Source organism: Oncorhynchus masou, chromosome 23 (assembly GCF_036934945.1).
Source record: "Oncorhynchus masou masou isolate Uvic2021 chromosome 23, UVic_Omas_1.1, whole genome shotgun sequence".
Classification (NCBI taxonomy): domain Eukaryota; kingdom Metazoa; phylum Chordata; class Actinopteri; order Salmoniformes; family Salmonidae; genus Oncorhynchus; species Oncorhynchus masou.
The window spans coordinates 61,856,185-61,883,642 of record NC_088234.1 but is presented as its reverse complement, the minus strand read 5'-3'; the positions used below and the strand labels follow the sequence as shown (position 1 = coordinate 61,883,642).

At 44.8% G+C, this 27,458-nt stretch overlaps 1 protein-coding gene across 1 annotated transcript; it reads right to left on the bottom strand.

Moving 5' to 3' along the window:
- Nucleotides 1-20: 20 nt before the first annotated feature.
- LOC135511166 (cysteine-rich protein 3-like) lies at nucleotides 21-27,458 on the bottom strand. Its single transcript, XM_064932762.1, has 7 exons — nucleotides 27,324-27,458; nucleotides 21,934-22,028; nucleotides 10,040-10,097; nucleotides 6,367-6,492; nucleotides 5,116-5,190; nucleotides 4,510-4,604; nucleotides 21-3,367 (listed from the first exon to the last, which is right to left on the bottom strand). The coding sequence occupies exons 1-7, from the start codon at nucleotides 27,364-27,366 to the stop codon at nucleotides 3,230-3,232; spliced, it is 630 nt and encodes a 209-aa protein (XP_064788834.1). The 5' UTR covers nucleotides 27,367-27,458; the 3' UTR covers nucleotides 21-3,229.

Sequence of the window (27,458 nt, the reverse complement as noted above, 5' to 3'; positions counted from 1 at the left end):
GCAAAATGGGTGTAACTCAATATTAGAAAGGTGTTCTTTAATGTTTTGTACACTCAGTGTGTTTGTTACACATCAAAAACAACCTTCAAACCTCTCACTGATCTTATAAAAAAAGATAAACGAAATACAAGAAAAGAGAAAGAGAGCCTGAAGTGTGAAGCATAATTCAAGTGTTATTCGTCACATACAAATTATAATTTACACTTTAATCCAACATTACATTATCTTATTTAGAAAAGACTTATCTTTGATAATGTATCATAACTCTTTGTGCATTATTCTTCACCATAACTATTGGCAAATGCATGCAATCAATCTTTAATATTGAATATGAGCCTATTGTTGTATACACATTTTATACAGTACCAGTCAAAAGTTTGGACACACCTACTCATTCAACGGTTTTTCTTTATTTATACTATTTTCTACATTGTAGAATAGTAGTTAAGACATCACAACTATTAAATAATGCATATGGAATCATGTATTAACTACAAAAGTGTTAAACAAATCAATATATATTTAATACTTGAGATTCTTCAAAGTAGCCACCCTTTGCCTTGATTACAGCTTTGCACACTCTAGATATTCTCTCAACCAGCTTCATGAGGTAGTCACCTGGAATGCATTTCAGTTAACAGGTGTGCCTTGTTAAAAGTTAATTGAGGAATTTCTTTCCTTCTTAAAACCTCTTGATACTACCCATCCCGGTCCGGGATCGAGAATACAGCCTCAGGCTCATTAGCATAACGCAACGTTAACGATTTCTGAAAATCGCAAATGAAATGAAAATAATATGCCTGCTCTCAAGCTTAGCCTTTTCTTAACAATACTGTCATCTCAGATTTTCAAAATATGCTTTTGAACCATAGCAAATCAAGCATTTGTGTAAGAGTATTGCAAGCTAGCTTAGCATTTTGCGTAGCATTTAGCACACAACATTTTCACAAAAACCAGATAACCAAATAAATTAAATAATTTACCTTTGAAGAACTTCGGATGTTTTCAATGAGGAGACTCTCAGTTACATAGCAAATGTTCAGTTTTTCCTGAAAGAATCTTTGTGTAGAAGAAATCGCTCCGTTTTGTACATCACATTTGGCTTTTCACCAAAACGTCAAACTTTTTCCGAATTAACTCCATAATATCGACCGAAACATGGCAAACGTTGTTTAGAATCATTCCTCAAGGTGTTTTGTCACATATCTCTTCATTGATATGCCGTTCGTGGAAGCCTGCTTTCCCCTCAGAATCCCATGGAAAAATACCAGCAGCTGAAAATGACGCACCAATTTCGACGGAGGACACCGGGCGGACACCTGGAAAATGTAGTCTCTTATGGTCAATCTTCCAATGATATGCCTATAAATACGTCACAATGCTGCAGACACCTTGGGGAAACGATAGATAGGGCAGGCTCATTCCTGTCGCATTCACAGCCATATAAGGAGACAATGGAAAACAGAGCCTTAAAAATCCTGCTCATTTCCTGGTTGCCGTTTCATCTTGGTTTTGCCTGTAGCTCCTGTTCTAGGGCACTCACAGACAATATCTTTGCAGTTCTGGAAAATTCAGAGCGTTTTCTTTCCAAAGCTATCAATTATATGCATAGTCGCATCTTTTTGTGACAAAATATCTTGTTTAAAACGGGAACGTTTTTCATCCAAAAATGAAATTGCGCCACCAGAGTTTCAAGAGGTTTTAATGTGTTTGAGCCAATCAGCTATGTTGTGACAAGGTAGGGTTGGTATACAGAAGATAGCCCAATTTGGCAAAAGACCAAGTCTCTTCTTATTATTGGTGGCGGTGGCAGGGTAGCCTAGTGGTTTAGTGCGTTGGACTAGTAACCAAAGGTTGCAAGTTCAAATCCCCAATCTGACAAGGTACAAATCTGTTGTTCTGCCCCTGAACAGGCAGTTAACCCACTGTTCTAGGCCATCATTGAAAATAAGATTTTGTTCTTAACTGACTTGCCTAGATAAATAAATACAAATATTATGGCAAGAACAGCTCAAATAAGCAAAGAGAAACAACAGTCCATCATTACTTTAAGACATGAAGGTCAGTTAATACGGAACATTTCAAGAACTTTGAAAGTTTTTTTAAGTGCAGTCACAAAAACCAAGCGCTATGATGAACCTGGATCTCATGAGGACCTCCACAGGAAAGGAAGACCCAGAGTTACCTCTGCTGCAAAGGATAAGTTCATTAGAGTTAACAGCCTCAGAAATTTCAGCCCAAATAAATTCTTCACTGAGTTCAAGTAACAGACACATCTCAACAGACTGCGTGAATCAGGCCTTCATTGTAATATTGCTGCAAAGAAACCACTACTAAAGGACACCAATTATAAGAAGAGACTTGCTTGGGCCAAGAAACACGAGCAATGGACATTGCACCGGTGGAAATCTGTCCTTTTGGTTTGATGAGCCCAAATCAGATGCTGCATCAGGTAACCAGGCCTCCACAATCACCCGAGCTCAACCCAATTGAGATGGTTTGGGATGAGTTGGACTGCAGAGTGAAGGAAAAGCAGCCAACAAGTGCTCAGCATATGTGGGAACTCTTTCAAGACTGTTGGAAAAGCATTCCAGGTGAAGCTGGTTGAGAGAATGCCAAGAGTGTGAAAAGCTGTCATCAAGGCAAAGGGTGGCTACTTTGAAGAATCTAAAATATATTTTGATTTGATTAACACTTTTTTGGTTACTACATGATTCCATATGTGTCATTTCATCGTTTTGATGTCTCCACTACAATGTAGAAAATGTTAAATTAAGAAATTTTTGTTGAATGAGTAGGTGTATCCAAACTTCTGACTGGTACTGTATATGCATATATATATATATATATATATATGTGTGTGTGTGTGTGTGTGTGTGTGTAAAAACACTTCAAGTGTGCCGGTATAATGCTTTATAACTTTAGGTTGCAAACGTGATTTAAATATTCCTAAACATTATTACGTTAATACATTAAAATAAAATGCAGAACGTTTTTTGTACATGTCCCTTCCATGTGATATCATTTCTGTGATCATGAAAACAAATAAAGAAACATGACCTCATGTTGACCTGTGATCGCGTGGTTGGTTCAATCACAACTTCAGTCACTCAATTCAGTCATTTCAATCAATTCAGTCACTGAAATTACCCAAATCAAACTGAAACCCCAAACCGAGGACCAGAGTTTTCTATTGGCTATTTACATTCATCTCACTTTCAGTGTGTGGTTAGGACTGGCTGGGTATTTCAGTTTGCGCCATGCCTTCTTTCTCGTAGATGTAACAGCCCACGTTGCCAATGTTCACTCCTTTTGGTCCATACAGGATGCCGTAGCAAGGGACGTGGCAGTAAGGTATCCCTTCATGCTGCAGCAAGGGAAACATCAGCAATGTCATATTATAGTTTTGAAGCTGATAGATATTATTATTCAACATCCATTCTTTATCATGAGCCTGTCTCATGACCCTAGACTACAGATGTCAGAATAAGACATACATGAAGGGGCATTTAGCTCTTCTTAATTGCCCCTCCCTGAGGGGATGAATGCACTTCTATTGGTTTGATTCAGTCTGATTTAATTTACCAACATCATTGCCTCTTCAGATTGTGTTATAAATCCATGTTTGCATCCTGAAGATGCAAGAGACTTTAATAATAAAATTAATAAAATCACCTTACTTGCACATTTCATTACAAAAATACTGATGCGAGTCCTAAAAGCACCCCTGACTTCTGTCATCGACAGCAGTGGTTTCCAAACCTTTACACTAAGCCCCCCTTCTCACAGCTCTGCAGTGATCACTAGCTGGGACAGCCACAAAGTCTCAAAATCTGATTTTAATCCTTACCTTAAAAGGATACTACGGGATTTTGGCATGGAGGCCCTTTATCTACCTTCCGGGAGTCAGATGAACTTGTGAATATCATTTTTATGTCTCAGCGTGCAATTTAAAGGAAGTTGCGAAGGAGAGCTAGGGCAATTGCTAACTAGCATTAGCGCAATGACTGGAAGTCTATGGGTATCTGCTAACATACTAGTAGATACCCATAGACTTCCAGGCTAGCATGCTAGTAGATACCCATAGACTTCCAGACATTGTGCTAATGCTAGTTAGCATTGGCACACAAAATTACCTCTTACTTCCTTCATACTGGACATAGAGACATTAAAATGGTATCCACAAGTTCCCCTGACTCTGGAAAAGTAGATAAAGGGTCTCCTTGCCAAAATCTAGTATTCCTAAACTTAACCACACTGCTAACCCTAATGCCTAACCCCAACCTTAAATTAAGACCAAAAAGAAAGTTTTTGTTTTCATTAATTTTTTGGGATAAAGACAATTTTGACTTTGCACCATCTTGCAGAAATCAGTCAGTTCTGCCACCAGGGCAAGATTCATGACAATAAACGTCAACCTACCTTTTTAAAGCTAATTTCTTGCAATTGTACACATTTTGCATGCCCCTCGGTTTGGGAACCACTACAGTAATAAGGTGGATATAATACCTCAGCATGTCCACCAGAGGTCAGTGTCTTCTTACACCTCTCACAGCGCAGGCACGGTCTGTGCCAGTTCCTACCCAGAGACATCACCTTCTCTGCTGCACACACAGACAAACACGTCACTCCTACCACCTCATTCAGCTGGCATGTCAAGATCATTAATAAACAGTGCACATGGTTCTGTGTGGCTCAGTTTGTAAAAATGTGGTGATTGCAATTCTAAGGTCTCCCGAGTGGTGCAGCGGTCGAAGGCACTGCATCTCAGTGCTTTAGGCGTCACTACAGACACCCTGGTTCAAATCCAGGCTGTATCACAACCGACCATCATTGGGAGTCTCATAGGGCAAAATTGACCCAGCGTCATCCGGGTTTGGCCAGTGTAGGCTGTCATTGTAAACAAGAATTTGTTCTTAACTGACTTGCCGAGTTAAATGAAGGATAAAGGTCGTGGGTTCAATTCCCAACAAAAACATATGCACTCACTGTACCCTATGTTGCTTTGAAAATATAAACATCTGCTAAACTACCAGTACAAGTCCATTGTAGTTGACAACATAGAAAATAAACATAAGAAAGCAAATGTTGAAAATAAGTCTGACCAAAACATACCAAAATAGACCACTTTCTCACAGCCAGGACAGAGTGAGGTCTCTCCAGCAAATGTCCTGGTTGGAGGGGGAAGAACTGGGAAAAACAACAGTGACTGGAGGTTATTCATAAGTTCACCCCACATAAATTCATAAATTAACCTCACTTAAACTCAGAAGTTAACCCCACAGACACATGCAGATTGTATTCCTCCAACCAGACAGCAAATATATGAACAGCTATTCTAAGTTAACCATGCAGTTTGCAGATTGAATAGTAACGCATTGTGATACATACTGTAGCAAAAAGGTTTTTTATCAAAAGGCAAAGCTTCAACAGATTATAAATCATTATAATCGTAATAATGAGCAATCGGCAACTCTCCCACCCCTTCCGTCAAAATAATTGTAATCTTCAAAGGAAATGCTAATCACAAATTGTGGAGAAGATCTTTTAAAAAGATCTGTTGGTCTATCTTGAATCTTGTAATCAGAGATGGTTCTTTGAAGACATAGTCAGAGATAGACAACTCTTGTGATGCAAATCACTTCAAAACCATTGGTCCTGATTTAGAGGGTTTATATCTTAGAAATGTATCTTAGATACAAGCCATCCTTTTATATAACTCAAAGTAACGTGTCAATTTTACTTGGAAAATTACGTCCCCTGTCACATATGAAGTGTCACTAACACAATTGGCTCGTCTGTAGGAAAAGCCTCATTAAGGCAAAATATTTCAGGAAGTGAGCCAATCAAAGCTGGCCAATGAAAATTCCTCATTCCACCCCAGTGACAAACAGAGGGTCATTACAAGTGTGTGCATGTTTGTGTGTGAAACAAGACAGTCGTTACAACCATTTGATGGTGAGTAACCCTCTCTCTATTCCCTTTATGTTGCTATATTTAACCCTTAACGGTCATACTTGGAGCACTTGGCAAGGCCAGTTTATTTGAGCAGCCCTGATAAAAAGGACGGGTTCAAATCAAATCAAACTTTATTGGTACATGCGCCGAATACAACATGTGTAGACCTTACCGTGAAATGCTTACTTACAAGCCCTTAACCAACAGTGTGTGTGTGCGCGAGGTTGCGAGAGCTAAGGAGGGTATTTGTTTTTCATCAAGACAATATGCTACTCTAAGCTCCCTTAATTAATAATACTACTACTCCCCTCGCTTTAGCCTGGTCCCAAATCAGTTTGTGCTGTCTTGCTCAGCTCCTGTGGACATTGTTTAGCATGACAAATAGATCTGGGATCTACTGTCCCTTGCCTTTAGGCTGGTTCCAGGTGATCTGCATGGTGGTCCATGGTGTGGTGGGGGATCCCTCGGAGGGGCAGTCGAAGGTGGGTTGAGGAGTTTCGTAGATGTAGGAGCCTGCCCCTCCGATGTTCACACCTGGAGGAGAAGAGAGGAGAGGAATTTGGTTGTCAGTGTGATTTATTTAAAAAAGGAAACGTTTTTAGCCCCAGTAGAGGTCCTACTGCATAACTCCCATCTTGGATGATAGACTGAAAACAGAGGAGGAAGAGGCCAAGGGGAAATGCCTGTTGTTTTTCAGTTGGGTCTGAGGTTCCTTTATCCAAACATCCAGAACCAAACCCCGCCCCCATCCAACCCAAACCACCAGAGACACACACATTCCAGACAAATTCCTTGTTTCTGTATGTACAGTGCCTTGCGAAAGTATTCGGCCCCCTTGAACTTTGCGACCTTTTGCCACATTTCAGGCTTCAAACATAAAGATATAAAACTGTATTTTTTTGTGAAGAATCAACAACAAGTGGGACACAATCATGAAGTGGAACGACATTTATTGGATATTTCAAACTTTGATGCATTGGAAATGCCTTGAAAAACCATATACCATAGTATCTGTGTGATAAAATGGTCTAATGTTTTAAACACTGTTTTCTTAATCATTCAACTACTTTTATTTGTGTGAGTGGGGAAAGGAGTGCATTTGTAATACTGTATGAAGTGTGGTGGTGTTTAAGTGTGTGTGTGTGTGTGTGTCACATTCGTTATAAGGATCGGACCAAGGTGCAGCGTGGTATACGTACATTCTTATTTATTAAAAGAATGAACACTGAACAAACTAACAAAATAACTAAACGAAACATGAAGCTATACAAACGGTGCTGACAGGCAACTACACATAGACAAGATCCCACAAACACCAAAGGGAAATGGCTACCTAAATATGATCCCCAATCAGAGACAATGATAAACAGCTGCCTCTGATTGGGAACCATATCATATCAATCATCAAGTTTGCGGACGACACAACAGTGGTAGGCTTGATTACCAACAACGACGAGACGGCCTACAGGGAGGAGGTGAGGGCCCTCGGAGTGTGGTGTCAGGAAAATAACCTCACACTCAACGTCAACAAAACTAAGGAGATGATTGTGGACTTCAGGAAACAGCAGAGGGAACACCCCCCTATCCACATCGATGGAACAGTAGTGGAGAGAGTAGCAAGTTTTAAGTTCCTCGGCATACACATCACAGACAAACTGAATTGGTCCACTCACACAGACAGCATCGTGAAGAAGGCGCAGCAGCGCCTCTTCAACCTCAGGAGGCTGAAGAAATTCGGCTTGTCACCAAAAGCACTCACAAACTTCTACAGAGGCACAATCGAGAGCATCCTGGTGGGCTGTATCACCGCCTGGTACGGCAACTGCTCCGCCCTCAACCGTAAGGCTCTCCAGAGGGTAGTGAGGTCTGCACAACGCATCATCGGGGGCAAACTACCTGCCCTCCAGGACACCTACACCACCAGATGTTACAGGAAGGCCATAAAGATCATCAAGGACAGCTACCACCCGAGCCACTGCCTGTTCACCCCGCTATCATCCAGAAGGCGAGGTCAGTACAGGTGCATCAAAGCTGGGACCGAGAGACTGAAAAACAGCTTCTATCTCAAGGCCATCAGACTGTTAAACAGCCACCACTAACATTGAGTGGCTGCTGCCTACACACTGACACTGACTCAACTCCAGCCACTTTAATAATGGGAATTGATGGGAAATGTTGTAAATATATCACTAGCCACTTTAAACAATGCTACCTTCTTTAATGTTACTTACCCTACATTATTCATCTCATATGCATACCTATATACTGTACTCTATATCATCGACTGCATCCTTATGTAATACATGTATCACTAGCCACTTTAACTATGCCACTTTGTTTACATACTCATCTCACATGTATATACTGTACTCGATACCATCTACTGTATCTTGCCTATGCTGCTCTGTACCATCACTCATTCATATATCCTTATGTACATATTCTTTATCCCCTTACACTGTGTATAAGACAGTAGATTAGGAATTGTTAGTTAGATTACTTGTTGGTTATTACTGCATTGTCGGAACTAGAAGCACAATCATTTCGCTACACTCGCATTAACATCTGCTAACCATGTGTATGTGACAAATAAAATTTGATTTGATTTGATTTGATATCAGGCCACCATAAACATATACATCACCGAGACCTACAAAAACCCTAGACGATACAGAACCCCTAGACAATACTAAAAATGGCATACCCACCCTAGCCACACCCTGACCTAACCAAAATATAAGAAAACAGAGATCTTAGGGTCAGGGCGTGACAGTACCCCCCCCCCCCCCTCCCCCAGGGTTCGGTGGCGGCTCTGGTTCTGTACGCCCCCCCTTTACATTGATCTCTCCGCTTTTGTAGAACTGGACCGTGGATCATCGCCGGAGGCTCTGGACTGCGGATCATCGCTGGAGGCCCCGGCCTGGGTTCCGTCGCCGGAGGCCCCGGACTGGGTTCCGTCGCCGGAGGCTCCGGACTGTGGCCCGTCGCTGGAGGCTCCGGACTGTGGCCCGTCGCCGGAAGCTCTGGACTGTGAAGGCGCACTGGAGGCCTGATGCGTGGGACCGGTACTGGTGGCACCGGGCTGATGACATGCATATCAGGGCGAGGGCAGGGAACTGACTCAGGTGGCATCGGACAGCTAAAACGCTCCTCAGGGTGAATGCCTTGCATACTACTCCAAACCAACAGCTCTCTGTCTTCACTCTCCTCCAATTTGTCCAACAGCTCCTCAAAGGTTTCTAACTCTCCCCTCCGTTCACTCTCCTCCAATTTGTCCAATAACTCATCGACAGTCTCTGACTCACCCCTCAACTTCGCCGACCACTCCGTGTGCCCCCTCCCCCAAAATGATTGGGGTTTCTGTGGCCTACCTCGTTGGTAAAAATCCTCGTAACGTCGCTGTTCCGCTTTCGCTGCCTCAATTTCTTCCCTCGGGCGGCGATACTCCCCCGCCTGCGTCCAGTGTCCTGCTCCATCCAAAATCTCCTCCCAGGTCCATTCCTCCTGAACACGCTGCTTGGTCCATTTGTGGTGGGATCTTCTGTCACGTTCGTTATAAGGATCGGACCAAGGCGCAGCATGGTATGCGTACATTCTTATTTAAAGAATGACACTGAACAAACTAACAAAATAACAAAATGAAACGTGACACTATACAAACGAGTGCTGACAGGCAACTACACATAGACAAGATCCCACAAACACCAAAGGGAAATGGCTACCTAAATATGATCCCCAATCAGAAACAACGATTGGGAACCATATCAGGCCACCATAAACATACAAATCACCTAGACCAACAAAAACCCTAGACAATACAAAAACCCTAGACAATACAAAAACTAGCGTACCCACCCTAGTCACACCCTGACCTAACCAAAATATAAAGAAAACAGATATCTCAGGTCAGGGCGTGACAGTGTGTGTGTAACGGGTATAGGGTTAATTTTTTATTCAACAGCACTGTGAATCTAAGACAATTTCCCCCTCAGAGACAACAAAGATTATCCTATATGTATGCTATTAGCCATTCTTCCTCGTCATATATTTGTGATGAGGCTTTTTAACAGTAATCTCTTACCTTTGGGTCCAAAGAGAGTTCCGTAGCATGGTTTGTGACAGTAGGGCAGTCCATCATGCTGAAAGACAGAGAATGTCTAATATTAACAAATCATCTAAAATCACAAGAAATAGCTGAATATGGTTAATTAATAAAAACAAATATACAATTTAAGTTCAACTTCAGCTGTAACTATTTACTGAAACAGTTCTACTTATTACATAAATAAACTGTTTACTGAAGCTGTTACTATTTACTGAAACAGTTCTACTTATTTCAGAAATAAACTGTTTACTGAAGTTGAAACGACTGAAACGGTTCACAATTCACTGAACTTTACAGCCAGTCAGCGTCATTGTAAAGCATTGGGTTGAAACCAATCAGACAGAGGTTATATTTCAGGAATGTGACCGGTCACTGGAATTGTCACAAATCGCATCCTATTCTGTTTATTGTGCACTGCATTTGACCTGGGCCCATTGGGCAGCAATTGTCTTTCAAATATATACAAATGCCTTCTCCTCTTGACCCCTTCAAGTTAATTATGGAGGAACTCTCTCTGTCAGTCCTAAAATGGACTGGGCCGAGCAGAGCAGAGAGATCCTTCCAACTCAAATTCCTGTCAAACACCTCCCCAATTCAGACTTTAATTTGAACAAACTGCTTCCATATGCTCTAGCTAGCTCCCTCACATTTCGGGGCATGAACTGGGAATAAAGCAATATTTAGACAACTAACACCATTCTGAGAGGAGGATAGCAGAGATTTAGGATGCTGTGACCTCACCAGGCTCATCAAGCTCTTCAATCTAAATGGCTGCATATGATACCAACCATAGAGAGTAAGTCCCAAAAGGCACCCTATTGCATTACTTTTGACCAGGGCCCATGGGGTCAAAAGAAGTGCACTATTTAGTGAATAGGGAGCCTTTTATGACTCAACCTTAGAAACACGCAATGAATGTGACACACCTCTTTTCGGACCAACACTGGGTTATTGTGTGTGACACAGCTCAAACAGTACCTATATGAATGCACACACACTGTCGGACACAGCTCACTCTGAACACACAGGAATGATCTGTGTGCGTACGTGCGAGATGTGTGTGTGAGATATATGTGTTTCCTCAAGCAGAAAAATATTTCATTACTTGACAAACTCCCTTACGCCACAAGATCAACAACTCCAAAGAAGATTCTCCAAAAACACTGACGTCTCTAATGAAATACCCTTTTGCTGCGTAAATAGCTTCAGATCATCCCAGTATGACATAAGGTTATTACATTGTCAGAAACAATGGTAACACCGTGTAGGTACATACTAAGAAATGGCATTTAGTGTGCAATTGTTTGCGGTTCAATTGCATTGATGTGGATACAGGGCTCTAAACTGCAATCTATTTGGTCGCATATGCAACAAAATATTTTGCTGTGTGACAAAAATATATACATATTATTTGTACATGTATTTTCTCATAATAATTGTTGTAATGATAAGGCCTTGCTATACTATTGTTTTCCAAGCATAGATTTGTTAGCGTCCTGCTTGCCCCATTAATACAACGAAAACTAACCGTAGCGTGAAATTTAGAATGCAAAAAAAAAGTGTATTATTCCTAAATACGCACATGCTTTTCATAGTGAATCACTGAATGTGTCACATATACGCACTGATAACTTCAAAGTTAAATCATCACTTCCGGGATAGCTATTTCAGGCTCTCTATATACGGACACTGAGGTCTGGAACATGGTGTCTAGGACAGCCTGTGACTCAGGTTGTCCCGTGTCTGATCATTTGAAATCATGTTTTTTTCTGGAGAGTGAACGTGCGTTCCAAATGGGATTCAACCTCTGATACCACAAGTATCCGTTACAGACCTGACAGTCTGTTGTGAAGTCACACTTTGGCCCGTACATTGCCACACTGTCACTGAGGGCGTTATGTCATGGAGCAGGCATTTTTCAATGTGATGAATGTGTTAGCATTGTAGGCTACAGCCTCCCTGACAAGGTCATTATAAATGTATACTTAGTCTTTTAACATCTACTTAACTTTAAAGATGACCAACATCAGGTACCCATGTCTTTTGGCATGTCTGGATTTTCAATGGTCCCAACAGACAGAAGTACTGAGAGTTCCCCGAATGAGAAACCCTTTCAGGAATGCAAATGCCATTGTCCCCTCTGTCCCTCCCTGATGAAAAAATGTATTTGACCCCTGAGAGAGAGAAGGGGAGAATTTGTTATACTTTAAAATGACTAAAATCAAATGGAAACTGTGTATAAATGACAATGGGCCTACATTCTGTCAGGACCCGGTTACGAACCTGGGTCTCCGGAGTGAGAAACAGTCACTTAACCAACTGAGCCACGAATAGTCAGCAGAACCCAGAAGATGAGGCAGACACAGCAGTACTTAAGACAGTGTATTTAATAAAGTAAAAGGAGAAGTCCTTCAATACAAAAACGGCAAATCCAAAAGGTGGTAGGAATAGCACAAAAAAAGCCTCAAGAGATACTCAAAAACAAAAACAGAATTCCACCGGAATCGACAAGAATACACAGAACACTAGGGCTGGGTGCTAACATACAAACACAGAGCACAGAACTGAGGGAAACTAAGGGTTTAAATACAATCAGGGGAAAAACGAGGCACAGGTGCAAATAATAATGGGGAACAAGGGAAAAAACATAAGGTCAAAAAGCACAATGGGGGCATCTAGTGACCAAAACCCGGAACAACCCTGGCCAAATCCTGACAGAATCCCCCCTAGGAACGGCTCCTGACGTTCCTACCAGCTCTCTCAGGGTGGAGGCCCTGAACTGACGAATGAGGTCAGGGTCCAGGATGTCTTTGGCAGGAACCCAGGAGCGCTCCTCGGGACCGTAGCCTTCCCAGTCCACCAGATACTGCCAGGACCGCTGCACCCGGCGGGAATCCAGTATCCGATGGACGGTATAAGCCGGCTGGCCTCCAATGACACGAGGCGGAGGGGGAGGTCTGTCTGCCGGGACAAGGGGAGAAAAAACAACAGGTTTTAACAATGAAATGTGAAATGTGGGATTAATCTTAAGGGATCTGGGTAAGTGTAGGCGATAAGAAACTGGGTTAACTCTCCTGGCAACCTTGAAGGGACCGATGTATTTTTGGGACAGCTTGCGAGACTCCACCCGTAGAGGTAAGTCTCTTGTGGAGAGCCAGACTCTCTGGCCGGGGCGCAGGGTAGGCCCGGGACGGCGACGTCTGTTGGCTTGTTGTTGGTACCTCTGTGAGGAACGCATAAGATTAAGACGGGTCTTCCTCCACATAAGCCGACAGCGTCTGACGAACTTCAAGGCTGAAGGCACTCTGACTTCTGCCTCCTGGTCCGGGAACAATGGAGGAGCATAGCCAAACTGACACTCGTGCGGGGACATACCAGTGGAGGAGGAGCGCAAGGTGTTGTGCGCGTATTCGGCCCAAACAATAAAGGATGACCATGTGGACGGGTTGTCACGAGTCATACATCGGAGGGTGGTTTCCAGCTCTTGATTCATCCTCTCTGTTTGGCCGTTGGACTCCGGATGGTACCCTGAAGATAGACTGGCAGAAGCCCCCATGAGTTGGCAGAAGGCCTTCCAAAACCTTGAGGCGAACTGGGGACCTCTGTCAGAAACCACATCTTGAGGAATGCCGAAGACTCGGAACACATGATTAATTACCAACTCAGCCGTTTCCTTGGCAGAAGGTAACTTAGTCAGAGGGACGAACCTGGCCGCCTTTGAAAACCTGTCGATTATGACTAGGATAGTAGTATTGCCATGGGATGGAGGAAGTCCAGTAATAAAGTCCAATGAGATATGGGACCAGGGTCTGTGGGGAACAGGTAAAGGGTGAAGGAGTCCTTGAGGGCGGAGGTGAGAAGATTTGCCCTGGCAGCACACGGGACAGGCATTGACGAAAGTGGCAACGTCTTCTCTTATGGTAGGCCACCAGAACTTACGCTGGATGAACTCCAAGGTGCGACCTACGCCCGGATGACAGGTGAGGCGAGAGGAGTGCCCCCACAGAAGGACCTGAGTCCTCACTGCCTTGGGGACAAACAACCGATTGGCAGGACCTCCTTTCGGGTCCGGTTCGCTAGCTTGAGCACGTCTCACGGTATCCTCAACTTGCCACGAGATTGGAGCCACAATCTTAGCAGCAGGAAGGACAGGCATGTCCGTGTCATCTCGAATGGCAGGAGCGTAGACTCGGGACAGGGCATCCGGTTTGAGATTCTTCGACCCGGGCCGATAGGTGAGGATAAACTGGAATCGATTGAAGAAAAGAGACCATCTAGCTTGTCTAGAGTTCAACCGCTTCGCCTGCTGGATATACTCCAGATTTTTGTGGTCCGTAAGCACTTGAAACGGGTGAGAAGCCCCTCGAGCCAGTGTCTCCATTCCTTCAATGCCATCTTAACCGCTAGGAGTTCACGATCCCCCACATCGTAGTTCCTCTCAGTCGGGGTAAGCCGGTGTGAGAAGAAAGCGCACGGATGAAGCTTCTTGTCTTCACCCCTCTGAGACAGGACAGCTCCAACACCAACCTCTGATGCGTCTACCTCCACCACAAATGGTTCATCCGTAGTCGGTAGTATCAGGATGGGAGCAGAGAGAACGCGCTGCTTGAGTCCTTGGAAGGCCGTCTCAGCTTCTCTTCCCCACAAAAACCTTGCATTGCCACCCTTGGTTAAAGCTGAGAGAGGGGCTGCCACCAAGCTGAAGTTCTTGATGAACTTGCGGTAAAAGTTTGTGAAGCCCAGGAAACGCTGAACTTCCTTAACGGATTTGGGGGTGGGCCAATCCGCTACCGCCCCTACCTTCCTGGGGTCCATTTGGACTCGACCGGGTTCCACTACAAATCCCAGGAATTGTACTCGGGATGAATGGAATTCACATTTTTCCGGCTTAACGTACAGATGGCTGTCCAGGAGGCGTTTGAGTACTTGTCTGACATGCTTAGTGTGTTCTTGAAGGGAGCTCGAAAAGATGAGGATGTCATCCAAGTAAACGAACACAAAAATGTTAAGCATATCCCTAAGCACATCGTTTATGAGCGCTTGGAACACCGCTGGGGCGTTGGTCAGGCCGAAGGGCATCACCAAGTATTCATAGTGACCAGTAGGCGTGTTGAAAGCGGTCTTCCACTCGTCACCAGGTCTGATCCGCACAAGATGGTATGCGTTCCGCAGGTCAAGCTTAGTGAAAACAACTGCTTCCTGGAGCAGCTCGAAGGCTGTGGCCATAAGGGGTAGCGGGTAACAGTTACGGACGGTTATGGCATTGAGTCCCCGGTAGTCGATGCAAGGACGTAATCCACCGTCTTTCTTGGTCACAAAGAAAAACCCTGCTCCCGCCGGGGAGGTGGATGGACGCATGAGGCCTGCTTCCAGAGCGTCCTTGATGTAGGTATCCATAGCAGCTCGTTCGGGTGGAGATAGGGAAAAGATCCGACCCCTGGGGGGCAAGTGCCCGGAAACAGGTCGATGGGGCAATCGTAAGGTCTATGGGGTGGTAGCATGGTGGCCCTCTGTTTGCTAAACACCAGTTTGAGGTCATGGTAACACTCGGGAACTCGGGTCAGGTCGATGGATTCTAAAGACTCGGGAGTAGAACTCGGGGAATTCTGGAAAATACAAGTAGCTTGGCACGTAGGACCCCACTGCTTGATAGTGCCCACAGACCAGTCGATGTGAGGGTTATGGCTGTGAAGCCAGGGGTATCCAAGGACGAGAGGGAACTCGGAACAGGAGATCAAATGAAAGTTCATCAATTCCTGGTGTTGTGAAACTGAAAGTCGCAAGGAGGTAGTGACATGAGTGACAAGTCCAGATCCCAAAGGGCTTCCATCCAATGTAGTGACCCTCATGGGTTCACTTAGAGGTTCAGAGGGAACGCCATTCTCCTTCGCCCAGACACCATCCATGAAGTTACCTGCGGCTCCAGAGTCTACCAAGGCTTGAAGGTGAAGCTTGTGGTTGTCCCAGGAGAGGGTGACTGGAATGAGCAGACGGGAGTTGGACGGATGGGAGGAGGTTATGTTTCCCGTTACAGTTCCCCCGGTCTGTACGGGACAGAGCGTTTCCCTGGAGCCCGGGACACGTGGAACGGAAATGGCCCGGTTTGCCGCAATATAGACAGCGTCGCTCCCTCATCCGGCGGTCTCTCTCAGCCTGGGAGATGCGTCCAATCTGCATGGGTTCCGATGGAGCCAGCGAGGATAAAGGTGGGGACTCGGAGCTGGGACTGATAGGGGCTAGAGGTCTACGGTTGAGTTCTCTCTCTCTCAGACGCTGGTCAATGCGTGAGGCCAACTTGATCAGGGACTCGAGATTGTCCGGTGGTTCCCGAGTGGCCAGTTCATCTTGGATAGTGTCGGAAAGGCCTTTCAGAAAGCACACCGTGAGCGCCTCGTTGTTCCAGCCACTTGCTGCTGCCACCGTGCGGAACTGGATGGCATAGTCCGTCACGCTGCGCCAACCTTGGTGGAGGGTCAGGAGCTGTTTGGCTGAGTCAGAACCACTGCTTGGGCCTTGAAACACTCGTTTGAATTCCTCAGCAAAGGCAGAGTAGCTGGCACAGCAGGAACTATGGGCATCCCACACAGCAGTAGCCCAGGCCAGGGCTTTTTCCGACAGCAGGGTGATGATATAAGCGATCTTAGACCGGTCGGTGGGAAACGACGAAGGTTGTAGCTCAAAGGAGAGAGAACATTGGGTGAGAAACCCTTTACAAGCACTTGGATCACCTGAGAACCGTTGGGGAGGTGGAAGACGAGGTTCAGCCAGGGGGTTAACTGCCATGGGTACATGAATCTGAGGTACTGGGACGGAACTGTTGCCGGGGTAAGACGATCAGATATTTGCTTAATGGAAGTCAGCATCTCCGACAGAAGATGAGAATGTCTAGCCATTAAGGCCTCTTGCTGAACCAGGGCGGCTTCGTGGCGTTGGACAGTCTCCTGGTGGTGGGACAGCATGGCAAAAAGGTCCTGGGAACTGGCTGCCTCTGGGTTCATTTTTGGCTCTGTGTTTCTGTCAGGACCCGGTTACGAACCTGGGTCTCCGGAGTGAGAAACAGTCACTTAACCAACTGAGCCACGAATAGTCAGCAGAACCCAGAAGATGAGGCAGACACAGCAGTACTTAAGACGGTGTATTTAATAAAGTAAAAGGAGAAGTCCTTCAATACAAAAACGGCAAATCCAAAAGGTGGTAGGAATAGCACAAAAAAAGCCTCAAGAGATACTCAAAAACAGAATTCCACAAGAGCATCCACCGGAATCGACAAGAATACACAGAACACTAGGGCTGGGTGCTAACATACAAACACAGAGCACAGAACTGAGGGAAACTAAGGGTTTAAATACAATCAGGGAAAACGAGGCACAGGTGCAAATAATAATGGGGAACAAGGGAAAAAACATAAGGTCAAAAAGCACAATGGGGGCATCTAGTGACCAAAACCCGGAACAACCCTGGCCAAATCCTGACACATTCATACAGTTTCTTGACCGTGTCCAGCACGCTAGTAATCACAAAACAATGAAAGCTGGACAGTAAGGGAGCATAGAAAAAGTTGACGTTGAGGACCTTTTGGCAGACCGACACCCCTGAAGTAGACAGTATATGGGCTGGTGACAGTGAACTAGCAGTGCTTGTACATTATTCCATGTACTGTCCAGAAGGACCTGTGTAAGAACAATTACCTCTCAAAAGTCAAGCATGTGAACCCTTCCAACCACAAGTAACCCTTAAAGGTGCACTGTGCAGAAATCAAATGTTAGTTTATGTGACAAAACAAGCAAGTATCGTGTAGATAATCATTGTACCATCTAAACCGCTGTGATTTTTTTTTCTTAACTAGAAATATTGTATTTTTGGCTGTTTGAAGCTGGTGTATAAAACCGAAAGTAAAAGACGCAAAAATGAATCTTAAGAAGAGGACGCATAGAAATAGCGCACATAGAACAGATATACCGCTTCTTAGAGTTGCTTCTTGAGAATGACAGATCCATAACTCATATTTCTATGTGAGTTTGGTCAGGTTGCCCAAAAGGTTACATATTGCAATTTTAAAATTCAACTAGTCTTCAGATGAAAGGACAATGACAGTATGGAGGTTAAGATTACTAGACTAGAGAGTATAACCACAGCATGCCATGAATTCTGCTCCTTGTGAATTCTATCAGCAAGTCTTTTTTTAAATGAAAAAGCTGTAGAAAAAATTTCTAGCAAAAGTCTGCGTTTCAGAAAGACATACGACACCATCAGAACATAAAAATAAATAATTAATTGTTCCCTGGCCCACTGAACCAACTGCCTGTTCCCTGGCCCACTGAACCAACTGCCTGTTCCCTGGCCCACTGAACCAACTGCCTGTTCCCTGGCCCACTGAACTAACTGCCTGTTCCCTGGCCCACTGAACCAACTGCCTGTTCCCTGGCCCACTGAACCAACTGCCTGTTCCCTGGCCCACTGAACCAACTGCCTGTTCCCTGGCCCACTGAACCAACTGTCTGTTCCCTGGCCCACTGAACCAACTGTCTGTTCCCTGGCCCACTGAACCAACTGTGTGTTCCCTGGCCCACTGAACCATCTGTCTGTTCCCTGGACCACTGAACCAACTGTCTGTTCCCTGGCCCACTGAACCAACTGTCTGATCCCTGGCCCACTGAACCAACTGCCTGTTCCCTGGTCCACTGAACCAACTGCCTGTTCCTGGCCCACTGAACCAACTGCCTGTTCCCTGGCCCACTGAACCAACTGCCTGTTCCCTGGCCCACTGAACCAACTGCCTGTTCCCTGGCCCACTGAACCAACTGTCTGTTCCCTGGCCCACTGAACCAACTGTCTGTTCCCTGGCCCACTGAACCAACTGTCTGTTCCCTGGCCGACTGAACCAACTGTCTGTTCCCTGGCCCACTGAACCAACTGTCTGTTCCCTGGCCCACTGAACCAACTGCCTGTTCCCTGGTCCACTGAACCAACTGTCTGTTCCCTGGCCCACTGAACCAACTGTCTGTTCCCTGGTCCACTGAACCAACTGTCTGTTCCCTGGCCCACTGAACCAACTGTCTGTTCCCTGGCCGACTGAACCAACTGTCTGTTCCCTGGTCCACTGAACCAACTGTCTGTTCCCTGGTCCACTGAACCAACTGTCTGTTCCCTGGTCCACTGAACCAACTGTCTGTTCCCTGGTCCACTGAACCAACTGTCTGTTCCCTGGTCCACTGAACCAATTGTCTGTTCCCTGGCCGACTGAACCAACTGTCTGTTCCCTGGTCCACTGAACCAACTACCCCACAGTCTCCAAACTAATGTACACTGAATCAAGGCTTGATTTTGTCACTTACTGGTCTGAAATGACCTGAATGAGTAGCCTCAGTCACAGGAGGCTGCTGAGGGGAGGATAGCTCATAATAATGGAGTGAATTGAATGGTATCAAACACATGAAAGCCATATGTTTGATGTGTTCGATACCATTCCATTAATTCCATTCCAGCCATTACTATGAGCCTGTCCTCCCCAAATAAGGAGCCTCCTGCCACATGTGGCCTCAGTAGCCCTCGTATCAATCAACTCAAAGACTTGTTTGGGCCAGGACGATGACTTACCCCTGGGTTAGGGTATCAAACAGGCTTTCAAAACAACTATAGCCCTTTGACATTTATCCTACTCTGTGAGACTTGGAGAACACTAGTCAGGAGACCAACCATACCTGACCAGAATATTGGGCCTCCAACTATAATTCAGTTACTTGGAGTCTGTGATAAGTGAAAAATATCATTTAGAGTGCACATTTAGATTAATGTGTTATATAGCCTTTCCAGACACTGGCTAGAATAATTCTGATCCCCTTCTGTAATTTTTGACAGCCACAGATAGAGGCCTAGTCGGGACTCAAACCCCCCCTGCCAGGGGGTATATGTGGTCCCCCACTGGCTCGACACTGCGTAGTTTTTATCCATTGTTTATTGATTGTTTTATTAATTGTCTTTTACTATTTCTAGTACAATAAACCCTCACTGGGGATCCGTGCACCAAGCTGAGTCTTCATTGTCCAGGCCCACCTGTGCGGCCTTCATTTTGAGCTTCTTTTCAATCTCTGTTATCCTTCTTTTGATATGTATATTTCTGGGATTTGCTTATTATTTTTCTGACTGTGGGGATGAGTCATCCTTGAACAGTTGCTGTTACTATGAATGTACAGTAAAGCTCCTTTCTTACATTTAACAGGATGTACTGTGCATGACTAGGCAGAAATGTGGGGTCCTGAGAGATCATACAAGAGGATTACACTGTTAATACTACACTAGCAATAACATAACCCTACACTTTCTAGATACTAATGGAATTACTTTGTTTCAAATATCTGGGATCATATTCACAAAGATTCTCAGATTAGGAGTACTGATGTAGCCTCGGTTTTGATTTTAGATCTTAATTTAGAAAGATTACATGGACAGTGGGATCCTGATCCTAGATCAGCACTCCTACTCTAAGACGCTTTATGAATACTGGCCCTGACTCTTACTAAAGTCTTAATACTTGCATTCCACCACCCCTTCGTTATTTCCATCCATCATCCTCAGTGTCATATTTGTCTTGAGGAAGAAGCACCCTGGTGAAACGAGAGACAAGACCTCTTGACAGAGTTCCATTAAACATTCACTCGAATTAGAGACGTCCCCTGAGCTAACATTCCATTCCACTACTAGGCTGGCCAACTGCCATGCTCAGGGGAGGACACTGTGTGTGTGTGTGTGTGTGTGTGTGTGTGTGTGTGTGTGTGTGTGTGTGTGTGTGTGTGTGTGTGTGTGTGTGTGTGTGTGTGTGTGTGTGTGTGTGTGTGTGTGTGTGTGTGTGTGTGTGTGTGTGTGAGAGAGATGGGGGTGCAGTCAGATATACAAGCCCTAGATTCTGAACTTGAACGATTCAGCTCAGTGAGCTCGAAAATCTTTTGAGCGGGACAATGAAAGGTGGCAGGACACTGCCTGTGTTCTAAATGGCACCATATTCCCTATGTAGTGCCCTATATACACTAAGTTATTGTAAAAACAACAGGATTTCTTTGGTCAGTGTAGGGAACAGGGTACCATTTGGGACACAGACACAGTAGAAAGGATCTGGGTCACGATGCCTGGTGAGGGATCGGAGTGGACAAAGGATGAGTGTCAGATTATTCTAAACCCACGCTTTGGTTCACAGACCAGCTACAATCAAAGGGACCCACAAAAACATAGCCGCTCAACAGTTTCATTCTTGAGATGATTGGAATTTCTAGGCCACTGAATTTCACAGCCACTGTTATCTGACTTCTAATGTAGATGTGCCACAGCAACTTTTCATTTGAGTTTATATATGGGCCTAAAAGCAACTCACTTAACTGACAACACCCCTTAGTTGTGATACAGTTTATGCTCAAATAGCTTTACATTGCATGGGGGTTAGTGGCCTGCCCTACTCCCTCCGTCCCCATGCAACGCCTTCCTTCTCTCCCATTCTCTTGAGTAGGAGAGCACATCCCTTCGCTGTATCTCTCTTTGTCTCGCCCCCTACCTCCCTCCCTCCCTTTATTCTTGGGTAAGATAGCACACCCCTCTCTTTCTCTCTCTCTGTCTCTCTCTCTCACTCTCTCGTCCCGAGTGGCGCAGTGGTCTAAGGCTGTATTACAACCGGCCGTGATCGGGAGTCCCAGAGGGCGGCGCACAATTGGCCAAGTATCGTCCGCGTTAGGGGAGGGTTTGGCCGGGGTAGGCCATCATTGTAAATAAGAATTTGCTCTTAACTGACTTGTCTGGTTAAATAAAGTATAAATAAATAAATAAATCTCCCTCTCTGTAGATAGGATATTTGATTTGATTACGGTCACAGGGCTTCCCTTTACCTCAGCGTGGTTGCCAGCCGACAGGGTTTTGTTACAGCGTTTGCATTTCAGGCAGAACCGGTGCCAGTTCTTCCCCAGCGAGCTCACTTTCTCAGCTGCAGGACAGAAAGAGAGAGAAAATTACAACACAGTAAAAACAATGGTGTAGGCCTTGTTGTTTCCAGTAATTAACATATTTTGAGTCGTGCCTTGTAATATGCTATATTTGTTGCACTCGTGAGTGAGAATGCTGTACCAATATTACTCTAATGTGATTATAGTGCCCCATCAATTGAAAATGTATAGAGGATAGATTGGAGTGGCAGCAAGTCGTAAAGGTGCTACGCCTAGAATTTCCTCTATGTGTATGTAAGGTGAATTGCAACAGCATTGAGCTGCATTCAAAATCAATCTCCCTCTACCCCGGATCTCATTTCCCTGTAACATGGCGGAGACCCGTGATTGACTCGAGCTTGAGCCTTTCACAGCAATTTAGATGGTACAATGATTCCCTACACTACTACGTGCTTGTATTCTCACACAAACTGAAATTGAGCAAATGGTGTAGAATTTTTGAATGACCATTTGACCCAATGTCCACTAGATAACACAGCTACAAAGTCAAAAGCACCTTTCCCATTTTCACAACAGATGCCGCTCCGGCAGGAGAATCAATTACATAAATTACAGCCTTTGCAGCCTTGCAGACCTTTGGCATTCTAGTTGTCAATTTGTTGAGGTAATCTGAAGAGATTTCACCCCATGCTTCCTGAAGCACCTCCCACAAGTTGGATTGGCTTGATGGGCACTTCTTACAGTCAGAATGGTGGGTGTAGCTGGTGTATGCAGTCAGGAGCAGGAGAGCAGAGAACTGGGAGCAACGTAACTTCACTCAGAATAATGAATGGTGCAAGGTAAAACAATACACTTGCCCAAACACAAATACACGAACATCAACTTTTACTCACGGGCAAGAAACAGCACCCGTCGAAATAACCAGTCACCAACATTACAGAACATGACATTAAACAATCCCGCACAACACCATGGGGGTAACAGAGGGTTAAATACATGAACAATAATTAGGGGAATTAAAAACAGGTGTGTAGAAACAAAGACAAAACAAATGGAAAATGAAAAGTGGATCGGCGATGGCTAGTAGACCGGCGAACAAGGAGAGGAACAGTACCACCACCCCCCCCAGGACTTCTCCTTGGGAATGGCCCCACAAACCACGGACCCAGCTTGCGGAGGGGCAGGTTTCGAGAGCCAGACCCACTGCGGTGGTGGTCTGAGCCAGCTTTCTGATGCCTCACGGCCCACTGAAGGTGCACATGAGCTTCGTCCCATGTCTCTTCTGAGCGCCTAAACCAGTCGTCCACTGCAGGAGCCTCCATCTGGCTCTGATGCCACGGCGCCAGAACTGGCTGGTACCCCAGTATGCACTGGAAGGGGGAGAGGTTAGTGGAGGAGTGGCGGAGCGAGTTTTGGGCCATCTCTGACCAGGGTGAAAACCTGAGGTAAGGCTTATCTAGACCCTTAGACGTTCCATGAATGCCCTCCAGATCCTTGACGTGAACTGGGGACCTCGATCAGATACTATGTCCTCAGGCACCCCGTAGTGCCAGAAGACGTGTGTGAACAGAGCCTCCGCAGTATGTAGGGCCGTAGGGAGACCGGGCAAAGGGAGGAGACGGCAGGACTTAGAAAACCAATCCACAACGACCAGGATCGTGATGTTACCCTGTGAGGGAGGAAGATCCGCCAGGAAGTCCACCGACAGGTGTGACCACGGCCATTGTGGAACGAGTAAGGGTTGTAACGTCCCTCTGGGCTGGTGCCTCGGGGCCTTGCACTGAGCGCACACTGAGCAGGAGGAAACATAAACCCTCATGCCCTTAGCCAAGGTGGGCCACCAGTTCATCCAACTAAGACAGCGCACTGTCCGACCGATGCCCGGATGACCAGAGGAGGGTGACGTGTGGGCCCAATAGATCAAACGGTTGTGGACAGCAGATGGAACGTACAGACTTCCAGCTGGACACTGGAAGGGAGTGGGCTCTGCACATATTGCCTGCTTGATGTCCGTGTCCAGCTCCCACATTACCGGTGCCACCAGGCAAGAGGCCGGGAGTATGGGAGTGTGATCCATTGACCGCTCCTCTGTGTCATACATCCGGGACAGTGTGTCTGCCTTAGCATTCTGGGAACCTGGTCTGTAGGACAGGGTGAAGACAAAACGGGTAAAGAACGCGTCCACCTCCACTATGAATGCCAAAGAGGGATCCGGATGCGCCAGCACGGGAGCCGAGGTAAACAGAGCCCTCAGGTGACCAAAAGACCTGTCCACCTCAGCCGATCACTGCAAACGCACCAGTCCCCCTTCACCAGTGAGGTAATAGGAGCCTCTACCTGACCAAAGCCCCGGATAAACCTCTGGTAGTAGTTGGCAAACCCTAGAAACTGCTGCACTTCCTTTACCGTGGTAGAAGTCGGCCAACTATGCACAGCTGAAATGTGGTCACTCTCCATCTCCACCCCTAATGTGGAAATGCGATACCCTAGGAAGGAGACGGCCTGCTGGAAGAGCATGCATTTCTCAGCCTTGACGTACAGGTCATGCTCCAACAGTCACCCAAGTACCCTGTGCTCCAAGGACACATGCTCGTGACACTTACGTACCATATGGTCAAGCTGCTCCCACAACGGCTCATTAGGGATGAGATCCAGTGACTGTGCTGACCACTCCATTATAGACAGAATACCAGCTGACTGCTTCTTCCCTAAATAGTTATTGCATAGTTTGGAGCTGTGCTTTGGACCATTGTACTGTTGTAGGAGGAAATTGGCTCCAATTAAGAGCTGTCCACAGGGCATGGCGTCTGCAAAATATAGTGATAGCCTTCCTTCTTCAAGATCCCTTTAACCTGTACAAATCTCCCACTTGACTACCACCAAAACACCCCTAGACCACCACATTGCCTCCACCATGCTTGACAGATGGCATCAAGCATCTTTTCATTTGTTCTGCATCTCACGAATGTTCTTTGTGATCCGAACACCTCAAACTTAGATTCGTCTGTCCACAACATTTTTGTCCAATCTTCCACAGACCAGTGTTATTTTGCCCATCTTAATCTTTTATTTTTATTGACCAGTCTGAGATATGGCTTTTTCTTTGCAACTCTGCCTAGAAGTCCAGCATCCCGGAGTCGCCTCTTCACTGTTGACGTTGAGACTGGTGTTATGCGGGTACTATTTATTTAAGCTGCCAGTTGAGGACTTATGAGGTGTCTGTTTCTCAAACTAGACACTCTAATGTACCCTGTCCTCTTGCTCAGTTGTGCACCAGGGCCTCCCACTCCTCTTTCTATTCTGATTTCGAGACAGTTTGCTCTGTTCTGTGAAGGTAGCAGAACACAGCATTGTACGAGATCTTCAGTTTCTTGGCAATTTCTCGCATGGAATAGCCTTCATTTCTCAGAACAAGAATATACTGATGAGTTTCAGAAGAAAGTTCTTTGTTTCTGGCCATTTTGAGCCTATAATCGAACCCACAAACGCTGATGCTCTAAAGAAGGCCAGTTTTATTGTTTGTTTAATCAACACAACAGTTTTCAGCTGTGCTAGCATAATTGCAAAAGGGTATTCTAATGATCAATTAGCCTTTTAAAATGATAGACTTGGATTAGCTAACACAACGTGCCATTGGAACACAGGAGTGATGGTTGCTGATAATGGGCCTCTTCAATGGTTGAACATTTTGCCATGTCCATTAGGTCTGTTTTGCCCTGTAGACGCTGCCAGTTTGGAAGGCTTTGTTAAGGCCTTTACCTAGCAGCCAACCTGCTTGTACTAATCCCCTATAATTACACAAAAATACTATGAAATACAAACCCCTCCATTCATTCATCCATTTATTTATTAATTCATTAATTTGTTTATTTATTCCGATGGTAGCATCTACCGGTCATAAGTTTTCGAACACATACTTATTCATTAACCTACTCAGGGTTACTCTTTATTTTTACTATTTTCTACATGAGAGGCAGTTTCATCATAGCTCTTGATGATTTTTGCAACTGCATACTTGAAGAAACTTTCAAAGTTCTTGAAATGTTCCATATTGACTGACCTTCATGTCTTAAATAATGGACTGTCAATTCTATTTGCTTATTTGAGCTGTTCTTACCATAATATGGACTTGTTCTTTTACCAAATTGGGCTATCTTCTGTATATCAACACAACTGATTGGCTCAAACACATTAAGAAGGAAAGAAATTCCCCAAATTAACTTTTAAGAAGGCACACCTGTTAATTGAAATGCATTCCAGGTGACTATCTCATGAAGCTGGTTGAGAGAATGCCAAGAGTGTGCAAAGTTGTCATCAAGACAAAGGGTGGCTATTTGAAGAATCTCCAATACAACACTTTTTTGGTTACTACATGATTCCATATGTGTTATTTCATAGTTTGTATGTCTTCACTACCCTGGAATGAGTTGGTGTTCTAAAATGTTTGACATGGTAGTGTATATCTCTATTTGGTACATTATACATAGGGTTTCCTTTATGTTGCTTCACAGGGTAGGCTATAACCAACACAGACTTTGTACTCTACCCTCTCCCTGAAATGTTATTGGACATTTTGACCCCTCTCCCTCTGCCTATAACGGGTTACCACACTTCAGCATAAATAAGGTTTCAACTTACAGACAATAAATCAATAGACAAAAGTGTATTTCAGCTCAGAGACAAGAGTGGGAACAACCAAGAGCTGCAGCCTGTAGCCTCCTTCCAGTGGTTTAACTTACATAACCCGTGTAACCTTGCCTATACGTTAAAGTAAATAAACATGTAAAGTATTAACTCATCCTCGTTGAATGTCTTGGAATAATCAGTCGACATTTCAGAGACATCTGGTTAAGAAAGGATGCATGCATCCCCTTAGCCTGGTTTTGAAAAGGTAACTTTAATTATGTTTTTCTATTGTCTTTTGATAATACATTATCTTATGATAACAAAGTCTACATGTTTAGCCTATTCGGACAGTTCTGCAACCCAAAGTCATCAGCCGGGACAACTTGGCATTCATGCCTCGGGAGCCCCCCAACATGCTCCGGGTCGCCTCAATGCCAAAATGTTCACATAACATATTTTTCTCCTCTTCACAAAGGCATTTGCAAGACATATAGGGTTTGGATTCAGTTATATTATGTTCGTATCTACACAAATTATCCCAATCCCTAATTATAACCATTTGAATGTTTTCTTTCAGTAAATTCACATTTAATTATTGTAAATCATTACCATCACTCTTAAATATATGCAATCAAATTCTCTGATCATCTTCAATATTCAGATGATTTTTCATTGGCTGGGGCTATAAATTTACAAAAATTATTCCTTACCAAAAAACACATCTTTTGTGCATCTGGGGCACCTCGACGTCATTCTTCAAAAAAGCTTTGTCCAGCTGACGATCTACTCCCACTCGAAAGACCTTAAAATTCTATCTGTGAGGCTGGCAGAATGATGCAGTACCT